Consider the following 12,445-nt stretch of genomic DNA (forward strand, 5'->3'; position numbering starts at 1 on the left):
AAAAATTCGCAAAACCAGAACAACTCCGTTACATCCGCAATCTGACGGGATGGTGGAGCGAATGAATAGGACAATGAATCGGTACCTGACGAAAGTTGTCTCTGACCATCAAAGAGACTGGGATCGTCATCTTCCATTCTTTTTGTTGACATATCGTTCTTCGGTTCATGAGACCACCGGACAAACGCCTGCAAGTATTTTAATGGGTCGTGAGTTACGTCTGCCTTGCGATTTAATGTTTGGATGTCCGCCTGGACAAGATATCGCAGGTGAAGACTACGTCAGTGGGCTACGCAGGAAAATGGACGATATTCACCACCGGGTGCGTCATAACATCCAGATAGCTAGCGATCGGATGAAGGAAGCATACGACGTCAACGCAGACCGTGGTGGTTACCAGCCCGAGGATTTGGTCTGGTTTTACAACCCTCGTCGTCGTCGAGGGTTGTCTCCAAAGTTACAAACCTCGTGGGAAGGGCCATATCGGGTTGTCAACCGCATCAATGACGTCATCTATGCTATCAAGAAGCTTCCTAATGGCAAAATGAAAGTGATCCATTTCAATCGGTTATCACCATACTTTGGGGAAGAAGAAGGCGTGGTTAGAACTTTATCGCCACCTGAAAAGACTGTTCCCTGCTACTTTTTCGAGCCCTCTCGATGCAAGAGAGGATCTAAATGCAAGTTTGCTCACAGGCTGACCGGAAAAAACACTTCGGGACGAAGAGTATTTAAGAAGGGGGCAATGTAACGGATCAGATAGAGCGAAATCAAGTAGGGAGAACAACAACGGAGGCGGCGAGGGGAGATTGACATTAGAAAAATAGGAGAGAATTGAAAATAGTGCAAGAGTTGTTGAAAAGTTGTTATAAAGTCGTTTTTGGGTTTAATAAATAATCTAACGAACACGAAAAACGCTACAATATATTACGATCTAATATGAACCAATATTTTCGGAGTACACACTCCAGTAACAGAAATGTTACTAATATTTCGCTTCAGCGGATTAACAATTCCAGGATCGTCGATTCCACCAAAAACTTCAAGTTTGTTTGGGACATTTTGATTGAAAGTGCTTTTATGGAAGCACACTGAAAATTTTTCCGCTGTCTGCTTTAAATTTGGCCTGGTAAATAATTGTTAACTTGGGTTGATTGTGGTCAATCCTTACGAATGATCTTACACAAATAATGTATTTGTATACATGTAATTATTGTTTAATTTATATGGAGTACCAGCGTCTACCTCCATTTTTCATATATTCTAGTTTATGCTTTCTTTTAAATGTATACGTTGGGAGATGTAATTGAATTTGATACATTTGTTCAACAAACAATTTTTCCTTTAAAACATCAAGTGGATTTTATTATTTAACATTTTCTCTTAGTTGTTGAAAACGTGTTTGTTTAGTAAGTAATTGATTAATCATCATATTTTAAGTTGATCATTGTATAGTATGAACCATATGATCTTGAATTAGGTATTGAAAATTGGGATGTGTTAACGCAGTTATCATAACTCATTGTTTCCGGTATTTGTTATTGCGTTTAATATACACTTTTATTTTATATTTTGTTTTGTTTTAATTTCTATCAAATCTATGAAAAGAAAAAATAGCAACGATAAAAACCTATTCTTAAAATAGCAAAGACAAAAACCAATGTTGTAGTTAGCAAAGACAAACACCATCATTTGGTGTGGTTGTTGTCTAGACTCTTCAAAATAGTACGGCCAGATTTTTATAGATTGCGCTAGATTCGGTATCAAAATGAGAGTGATAGAGTCGGCTATCTATACTCTAACTAATCTAAGGGCAGTGTCCGCCCGACCACCAACCGGAGACAGTCTCCCTTAGCTCTCCGTCTAAGACAGTCATTCATGTGGGATTCAGTGTTCCATTTTTTGATGAGTATTTAGAAGAAGAAATAGTGCATAGTGTTGCAAAAACACCTTGACTGAAGATATTATCGAATACCCGATGAGACAAATGAAGTGTTTTGAAGATCGGTTGTTGACATGTCACGATTGGCCATTAAAAGATGTTGATCCATTAAAATTAGCCCACAACGAGATTTACTACCTCAAGAAGTTCGATATTCAGGTCTATTACGGTGAACATTGGTTATTGGTTATCTATTAGATTATTGAAAAATAACCAAGAAATTGAGTAAAAGTGATTACGGTGGACCTTGGTTCTTGTTTCTTGAGTCAATTATTGAAAATGTTAGGATTATTGAAAAAAATACAGATCAGTCCTATTACGGTGACATAAAATCTAAAAGAGAACCAACATTGGATATCTCATAGTTTAAGGAGACGTTAGACTGGTCTGAATTGAATTGGTTTGTGTACTTTTTGTAGACAAAATGGATTTTAATGTTGTTTTGATTATAAGAGCAATTAGAAATGAAGAAGAAAGGTACCTACTATTGTTTATTGCATTTGTTTTCCTAAATATTCGTTATTTTAAGGCGAGCATACAACGTGAAGAAAAGAACATTAAGGGACGCTTCAAACCCTTTAACACTTCCTGAAAGAATTTTTAAATCTGTGTACAGACTTGCACGGCAAAATGCTCATGAATTGATACAATTGATCAGTCCTTTCTTGCCCCTACGACTTCGTGAAGAGATTGCGCTGCCAGACCAATTAATTATACTTTGTGCACTACATTTTTTTGCACAGGGAAGTTATCAAAAATCGGTTGCCCAAGATTTTAGCTTCCCAATGAGTCAATCTTCTGTTAGCAATAGTATTACTGCTGTGACAAATATATTGAATGAACATTTTTCACACTTCGTAAAATTTCCTATTACAGAAGCTGCAAAACAAGAAGAAAAAGCAAAATTCTTAAACTTATTGGAGGGATTTCCTGGAATTGTGGGTGTTATTGATTGCACCCAGATTAGAATTTTTCCGCCACCCATAAATGATGAAAATCCAGGAATTTTATTTCTAAATCGTAAAGGATATCATAGCATAAATACTCAGTGTATAGTTGCCGCCGACTTAAAACTTCTTGCTGTCAGTGCACGATATCCAGGATCAGTGCATGATTCTGCAATTTGGCAAAGCAGTGCTATCAGAAATCATTTAGTCACAGATTTTGAAAATGGACACCGCAGTAGTTGGCTCCTTGGAGATTCCGGTTACCCTCTTGAACCGTGGCTGATGACTCCTATTGGAGGGAGAGGGCACAATGATCAACAAAGACGTTACAACACTTCGCATAAACACGTCCGCAACGTAATCGAAAGATTAAATGGAGTACTTAAATCCAGATTTAGATGTTGCTTTTCTGAAAGATCACTTCATTATTCACCAAATAGAGCTGCTAGAATTATTAATGCATGTGCTATTTTGCACAATTTTTGTATGACTCGCCAAGATCTACCACCAGAAGGTCCTGTTGAAAATCAGAATATTATTGACGATAATGAGAATGAAATAGATGCTCCACTCCCTAACAACAACTTTTACAATGAAGGTCAAAGAATAAGACAAAGAATAATTAACCAATATTTTTAAATATCATATAATTGCAGTAATCTTACAACAGCTTTACAAAATGTTATAAACGCTGTTAAAAACGTTACAAAAGTATAATTCAATTCAGAAAACAGTTTGGGAATTACTTTTACAATTTTTTCCATCAATTTTGTTGGCCGTTTTTGTACTCTTTTTTTTCTTTATTGTATATCGAACACCCTTTTGTTTCATGCCCTGCAAGCAGAAATGCAAATTAATGTGACAAATTATAGTATTTTTTTGTACTAATGATGTATGTGATTTTTCAAAATCAAGTCCCAACTCTGTGATTTTCTGTAACCCTTGAATTGTTACGGTGCCTAAAATTTGGAGCAGTCTTTCTTCCAAATGCGTTAAAATTAACAAAATTACAGTTCCACCACCTGTTACATATCGATGTACAAATATTCTTCTTGCCTTGATTTTAACATAGTATGTCCAATTCCAAAAAGACTTCAAAATACATAAATTTGTAAACATACCATACATTCAACTCGGTGCTTATTATTTCCCACAGGTTTTCAACAGTCTCTTGACTGTCTTTGGGATGGAGACGTCCTGTGTGAAGTATTGGGTTTTCGTCCAACATTTTCACATAAATGTTAAACTGAGTCTTACTCGTGCGTTTTTTGGACATTTTTTTATTCAACACGGCAAATGGTCTACACAAAACTAATAAAACTGTTTAACTGCGCACCACACTCGTTCTTACGTTTTAACGGGAAAACAGCGGGAAAAGGCTAGACATTTTGACAACTGTCAAAATATTTAGGAATTTTTGCGCGAATCATGAGAATGGTGCACCTGTCGCGCTGCAACTTCACGCGCCTTAGAATTTCAATATTGAAAACTACCCAATGTTGGTTAGCACAAACAATGTGTGCACCGTAATAGGCCTTTGATTGGATTATTGAGATAATTCAACATCCGATTTCCAATATTGACTAAAAACCAATGTTCACCGTAATAGACCTGATTGTGCGCTGTTTTCATTGCAACGTCAACCTGGGAGCATTTCGTTCAACGGCCGTAATTTCCGAAGAACATCTCAAGTATTCAAAGGATTGTGGTTTTGCAAAACTTTGTGCTAGTAATAAAAAGTTAATATTTTATAGGATTGAATATATTTTGAGCAACCTACTTATTATAAGATTTGTATGTATGATATGATGATGTTGGTTTACAATAAAAACTGTTAAAGAAATGTTGTTGACCTTGATTATCGACGAGACGTTGACCGAAGCGATGCGCGAATTCCACACGTATACAGCATGGTCGAAATTAGTTGCACACCTATGACATTGCAGCCTGCAGCTCTACGGTTTCTTTAAACCTTTCAAAAGTTGTAGCAGCAGTTACTACTTAAAAATGACGGAAAAGTTAAGCAAAGCTCCGGCGATAAACTATTTTTTAAGCAACCTTGAACAGTAACCTTGGAAACAAAAAAAAAATGCTACAATGTATAAATTGAAGAGGCTAATGGAATAGAGGGTTAGTTCAAGATGTGTTCCGAAGAAAATACTGTTGACTATGTGTGTCCTCCATATGCAAACCCCATGTTGGTGGGTGAGCGTATGTTCTTTTTGAACAAGAGCAAATCAAAGTATGTGAGTGTCGGTTTAGATGTGAAGGTTCGTTTTACCTCAATTATCCATTTGGGAAAAATACTTGGTGTACCAACGGGGGTGGAGCTGACAAAAAAAAAATTTCTCACTTTTCCACAACACAAAGAGTGGATCTTCAGCGATTTGGATGGGAAACAACCAATGAATATCATAAAATCAACACCCACATTCACCCTTCGAGTAATCTAACAACAATACAAGATGTTGTTGGTCCAAAAGAACAATGGTATCGATCATTATTTATACTTTGGAAAAGAGTCGCTGCAAAGATTATTTCAACTGAAACCAGCTAAGCATGGTGGCGACCCCCTTAAGCATATAGAAGAGAAGACTTTTGACGACACCCCTAACAACAACATATTGATGAAGTTACGATACATATATCCCGAGTTTATTATATTACAAATAAATGAATTTTTTAGATGTAAAATGTCATTTTGATGAATAAACAAATGATTAAATATATTTATTTTATTAAAAAAAAACATGTTAAATAAGGATGTTTGATAGATTAATCCAAGAGTTGTGTGCTTATCATCCATTTGCCACCATTTCACATAAGCCTTTTTTCCTTTCCTGCGAAGTATTTTTTCAACCAAGTGTACGCCATGTAATGAAGGTGGTAGTAATTGTAATCCTTGCTCGTAAAAACTCCCGGCTATGTTTTCATTAAACATGTCGCATAATAAATATGTACTTGGATAGGTGTTGTTCACTTTATAAACGGTAAAGACCTCATTTGAATATTTCGGTAAATAGCCCTTTTGAAAAAATAAGCGATATTTACTAATTCTTACGACATCATTCAGGTGAAAGCAAGGTGTTTTAGGGTCGACAGTTTTTAATTTATCGTATACATTATGTAAGATGTTTCTAGCATTTCTCTTATTAACTTTTCTGGTAAATTTATACGACTAAAAATGCGCGATACCTGCAATGACCTCGAATAGATTACACAGATGGGCTTAATATCTGTCAGGATTTTCATACAAAATCAATTACATTAATGAAACAGAAAACAAGATAGCAGATATGCTGAGTAGACACCCAATAAAAAGCACTGAATCACAGCCAGCTAAAGAAGAAAGTTTAAACCTGGTGATAACTGTTAGCGCATCAGCAATCGATATGGCATACTTCTCCAGGAAGTAAGAGATATGCGAGCAAGAGTGTCTGTCATGGAGACACAGAATAATAGCACGAACGAAATGAAGAACACAACTGTCAGAAGAATTGCACGCAAGCCATTTAGGCATTGTAAAAATGAAATCTATTGCACGCTGTAGTATAGTCAAATACTGACTACACGCCAATGAGTGGGTTAGCCAAGGTTGAAGACATTGATATTTAAGACGGTATAAATTAGAAGCGAAATAATTATTGTTACGAGTATTTACAAGAATGTAGCGGGTTCACGATGTTGAATAAATAGTCGAAAATAAAGTCGAAGTATTTTGTGTTCCGAATCCTTCAAGAGAATCACCGACCGATGTCCCACGTTCTCACATGGCGATTCTGCCACCGAAACTAATGGAAAATTGACACCAAATAACCAAAGATGTGCGGAGCAAGACAAACAAAGTCAGAACAAATTATTGTGGAAGCCGCCGGAATGGGAAAAAAACAGGCAATAGAAGAAAAACTGGAATTAAATAGGACGGAGTGGATGTTAGTGATTTTCTCCAAAAAGCAAAAATCAAACAAGAAGTCGAACAAGAACACCTGAGGAGATCAAGAGCCAACAACGACGAGTCGTAATGAGTAAGCTCTAAGATAAAAATAGTAATATTTTCTCTCATAAATAGAGTATTACCGTAACATAACCTACAAAATTAAAATCAAATGATAATTTAGTACAAGATTAAAAAATAATAATTTTATTTATTTTGCACAAACAAATTTAATTATACTTATGATAAAATTGAAGGCATTATTAATTTGATTTTGTCTTTTCAGATTATCAGTATGGATGAATCTGTTTGTATAATCTGCAATAAGGGAGATGATAAGCCGATGTGTGAAATAAAAAAAAAGCTTTGAACCGTTTAGTCATCTCCAGCAAGAAAAGAATCGACAATAAATACAAAAAATTTGATACTATGACGTCTGCTTTTATTCATCGAACTTGTCAAAGTCAATATAATAGTGAAACTGCAATAGCAGCGTTCTGTAGTTCAAGATCTAAAAACTCCAAGGAAGGAAAAGAAATGAATAAAGACGCCCTTCGATTTAATTTTCAATCTCATTGCTTCCTTTGCGGTGGGTTTTTCGGAAATATTTCAAAAGAAAAAATTTCATCTGTTCAAAGTAACGATACAAGAGATAATATATTACAGTATATTCGACGGTGATGGTCTTGAAGATTCCCAAGATTTGCTAGAATCGGAAAACGCCGAAGGAATACCATCAAAGAGCAGAAATTATTGAACTAAAAAATTTTCCGAAAAACATTTATATAGTATGAGATTTTTTTTATGACAAAAATATAATAAAACTGTAATAAACCAGCATTTTTACTAAAAAAAATTATAACATCCTCATTTTTTAGATAAAATTCCCTTTAAATCCTATCTTGAATATTTTTAACAACCATTTTCCCATGTTTTATTTTGCAATCTTAATGTTTGATGGATTGAAAACTTTTTTGTTTACCGGAAATCGAGATAAACCGATTTTAACCCTTAAAAACCAACCCTCTCCCACGTCCCGACCTCGAATTGAGCGTAATTTATTTTTCCTTTCATTTTTGTAATATTCTCAAATCAACTTAAAAAGATGTCTCAATATCCCAAATTTTAATGTAATAAAGATTCCACTTTCCAATAATCTAAATAAAATCGGTTCCAAATACGACTCTGTTCATGTGTATGTAATTCTATCTTCACCGACGTTTTAAGCACGTACAGTAATAAATATTTAAAGGGAATTTTGAGAATAATATCGAGAATAATATCTAGGGGATATCTAAAAGAAATGGAGTGAACATTATACAGAGTAACTTACAATTTTTAGTCTAAATATTTAGTTTACAAACCAATAAATCGTCGCCTAAGCGGCAACTACCGCAATCTCAATTTTTACAAAGGCATACAGCAGCGCAAAAAAACAGTTTTTTCGTCAGTGTAAACAATTTTTCTCAATGAATATTTGATATCAAACTTTAGCTTAAGGTTAGAACTATTCAGTAATACACAAGATAATCTCCACCAGTAAGTTTCCCGCCAAAAATTCATCTGAGACAAAGTAGTAACAAAATATTTTCTCAACTGAGGTTGCAGATGTTGCCGCTTAGACGTCGAAATAAGAAATTCGAGGTAAAAATTTTACTTGTAATCACCGTTAAAAATTTGGCAACTAATTGTAAGTTAATTAACTGATATACTAAAAGAATTCTTAATCAAAATAGCTATAAAATTGAAAAAGTTTATTTGATATTTAACATATTACATATTTAATTAAAACATTTGAAAAGAACACTGACAATATGAAACGACTAAGTGATCTACAAAAAAAGTGAAGGTAAATCACTACAGTCGGACTTCGCCGTTCGCGGATTTAACCTTCGCTGATTAGATTTTACGCGGTGTGCATTAAGCTTTAACAATATGAAATTATTTTCAGCCAACCTTTTACAATTTGGAACTTGTACGTTCCAACTACCATATGCCAGCAACAAACAGTAAAATCAAACCATAAAACAATAAACTTTATTTTGTCACTTCTCCCCTACATCTAATAAATTCAGCTCTATTAATTTTTTTATAAACAAAACTACCTACTTCACTAGTTCTCACAAATATAGTTTAAAGTGTGAGTAATAAATTAGGAGATTAATGTCTAGCTGGTTGTTTTGTTCTGTATTTTCGTCTAATCGTCACGTGTATTTGATAAAATGTCTCGACGTCGTCGAAATCGTCCAGGTCGACGTGAACGCTTATTTAAAAAAATGGAAAGCGCCAATTTTAAAATACAACGGCCGCCGACTCCAAGGTGTCTATTGATAACAGAAAACCTGAAGCTGATTGTGAAAATTCGTTTAAAAAAGAAACAGTTGTTGCAATTAAAATTGCTTTTGCTTTTTGGTTCTGACCCGGAATGGTAAATATGTTTATTATATTATATCATTCTTTTAAAACCTTTTTAATTTTTCAGAACGCTACTTCCTCAACTAATTTTTAAATGTATTTAAGTTTTTCAAATGTTTTACATATTTTAATTTTTAATGTTAAAATAAAATATTTTTTTCTAATTTCTAGCTTCTAATTTTCTACACATTATTAATTTATTACACCAATTCATTTATTAAATTATATTGTATAAAATTGGCAAAGGTGGGGCCCAAAGTCAGTGACTGATAAATAAAAACGTCTTATCTCATTTTAAAAAAATCTGTACCAAAAAAAAATTATAAATTCAAATCATTTTTTAAAAAATCGTCCATCACAACAATTAAAAAAAATTAAAAACCGTGTTGTAAAATCTGTTTTGTTGTTATAACGCTAAATTTTGGTAGAACAAAACCACAAAAAAGTATAAAACAATAAATAATTCTCCTTCAAAGAAATGACGTCATCACAAAAAAAGATTAGCTTCTCGTTATAAAATCTTGACCACTAGATGGTGTGTGACGACCATCTTGAAACATAGGTGGCGCTAGCGTTTTTTTTGTGGCGCCCACTGGTGTTCAAGTCGTTCGTTTGGTTACAAAAATTAGCATTGGGTGGTTTCTGTTATTTTTATACTCAATGGCTTAACTGACCAATGGATGATAGTATGTGTCCATAGTTACCAATTTTCAAATTCTGTTCGGCTTCGGGATTGGCTACAATTTTTTTGTCTTATCTCGGTTATTTTTTGAGTTAAAAAATTATGGTTTCAAAATTTTGGTTCAGAATTGTTGCCTCCATAAGCCCTTTCTCTCTGGGGCGCGAGTTCTGGGACAGCCTGTATAGTATGAGATTTTTTTATGACAAAAATATAATAAAACTGTAATAAACCAGCTTTTTACTGAAAAAAAAATCATAACATCCTCATTTTTTAGATAAAATTTCCTTTAAATCCTATCTTGAATATTTTTAACAACCATTTTCCCATGTTTTATTTTGCAATCTTAATGTTTGATGGATTGAAAATTTTTTTGTTTACCGGAAATCGAGATAAACCGATTTTAACCCTTAAAAACCAACCCTCTCCCACGTCCCGACCTCGAATCGACCGTAATTTATTTTTCCTTTCATTTTTGTAATATTCTCAACATTTTCCAATAGGTTTCATTCTACTACAATTTTTTTGCACTTTTTACCTTTTTTGAAGGCTTCGACACTGGTCTAGTTAGGTTAGTTATGGTAGCGTTAAGTGCAAAGCGATAGTGAAGTGCATGGAAAAAAGAAATGGACCTTTTTCGGGAGTTCCGGTACGAAGACATTAGAGTTTTTGCAAGAAACCTAGGAAAGGACAGCATCGAACGAAGACAAAACATTGAAACCACCAAAAAGAAGATAGGAAAGGTTGGTCATTTTCAAAATCGATGTTTAGCTTTGCAAAATTTGTTTAACGCAAAAAAGAATGATGTAGCGGACATTCAAAAGGTAAAACCGTACGTAGACGGTATAAATTCAATTATAGCGGAAATAAAGGAAATTTTAGAATCTAGACGGGCGTTGTCTGCGGGAACGTCTAAAGAAGCAAATATAAAGAATAAAAATAACACAAATTCAGACCTTTCCTCAAACATAGGAAAATTTGAACTTAAAACGGCTTCCAGTTTGCTTCCAATAATGAATGGAAAAGAACAAGTCACAAAACAGCTCATAGATGGTACAGAACTGTACGATTCATTGTTGGACGCAGTTGTACGAATAAAAATTTAAGAATTTATTTTCAAGCAAATATTCTCGTGACAAACAGCGAAATTGGGTTACCTGAAATTGTAGAAAATATTTTTGCAAAAATATTTGCAGAAAACTTTTAAAAAATGTTCTAAAAAATTGTGAAGCCAAGTGAAGAAAATAAACCTCCAAACCGCTGATTTTGGAGGTTAACAAACAGTCCATTTAAAAGAAAAATTCTCAAATTTTTCTTCGTAAAAATTTGTGAAAAATGTGATTTTTTTTAAACCGCCTTTAAAGAGTTATCGATAAATTTGTTTGAGACAATAAGTACAGCATATAATCATAGTAACTATCTTACAACGTTTATTTAATCGTTTACCAACTTTACATAAATAAATATGTACCTACAATTATCGTTAGATGATTAGACAATTAATATATTCATTATTTTTAAACAGATACATGGATGTTGCAGAAATATATCACGATGGCATAAATCTTTGTTCCCTTGGGTGGTTTTGTGGAAGAGACAGGCAGCCTGGTAGGAACCGACAGGAAGCCAATAGTCAAGCGTTAAAGTTGTTTGAGCATTTTGACGTGGTACCGACGCGAGACCAACAAAATGCGCGTTGTCCTGTTTGCAACGTCCCATTCAACCGAAATCCTCCTGTTGTTTTAATGGGGATGGTAACAGACAATGCAAGAGAGGGATGGCGCTTCTGTTGCCCCAATGGCCACAAACGTTCACGCTTTTGTGGCACCTTCCTCGAGCGTGCTCGGCTCAACGATGTGGGGGGATCAGGATTCTGAAGATAATATGTTGCTGGTTACAAGGTATGATGTTTATCATGTCATCTTTGAATAACATCTAAAATTGATTGGAATTTCAGACTTAACACAAAGTGCTTGTTACCAAACTTTGCTTTAATACCACCGACACCATCGACGCGTGGTACAGTTATTGTCTTCGTTCCGTTCCGATCGGCGGTGACCACGACATTGTGGAGATTGACGAAACCCATCTCTTCAAACGGAAGAGCCATGTTGGGAGATACACACAGTGGACGCATCATTGGCTATTTGGGGGAATCTCACGCACTACTGACAAGAGGTTTGGAGTGGTGGTGCCCAGACGTGACAGGAACACGCTTTTGCCATTGATGCAGCAATTTGTTGGCTCCGACTCGGTGGTATTTTCGGACGAATGGCGAGCATATCATCGAGTAGTAGGACAAGCATTTGCTGGTCACATGATGGTCAACCATAGCCAAAACTTTGTATATCCACCAAAGGATGAAGACCCATTTTGGGCACCGGCAGGCACATTTCATCCCAGATGCCTGGAAACATTTATCGGTCCTCGTCCTCCAGGTATGGAACAAGCGTATCGCGTTTCTACGAACAAATGTGAACGCTCTTGGAGAGATTTAAAGAACACGCTGCGAACAGTGAATAATGTTG

General features: G+C 34.9%; 1 protein-coding gene across 1 annotated transcript; it reads right to left on the minus strand.

Moving 5' to 3' along the window:
• Positions 1-927: 927 nt before the first annotated feature.
• Positions 928-4,242, minus strand: LOC148170716 (uncharacterized). Its single transcript, XM_088042247.1, has 2 exons — positions 3,636-4,242; positions 928-1,091 (listed from the first exon to the last, which is right to left on the minus strand). Exons 1-2 carry the CDS (start codon positions 4,015-4,017, stop codon positions 928-930), a joined length of 546 nt encoding a protein of 181 aa, XP_087898373.1. The 5' UTR covers positions 4,018-4,242.
• Positions 4,243-12,445: the final 8,203 nt, after the last annotated feature.

Source organism: Gnatocerus cornutus, chromosome 7, assembly GCF_029298725.1.
Source record: "Gnatocerus cornutus isolate USDA-ARS CGAHR chromosome 7, icGnaCorn1.1, whole genome shotgun sequence".
Lineage (NCBI taxonomy): Eukaryota > Metazoa > Arthropoda > Insecta > Coleoptera > Tenebrionidae > Gnatocerus > Gnatocerus cornutus.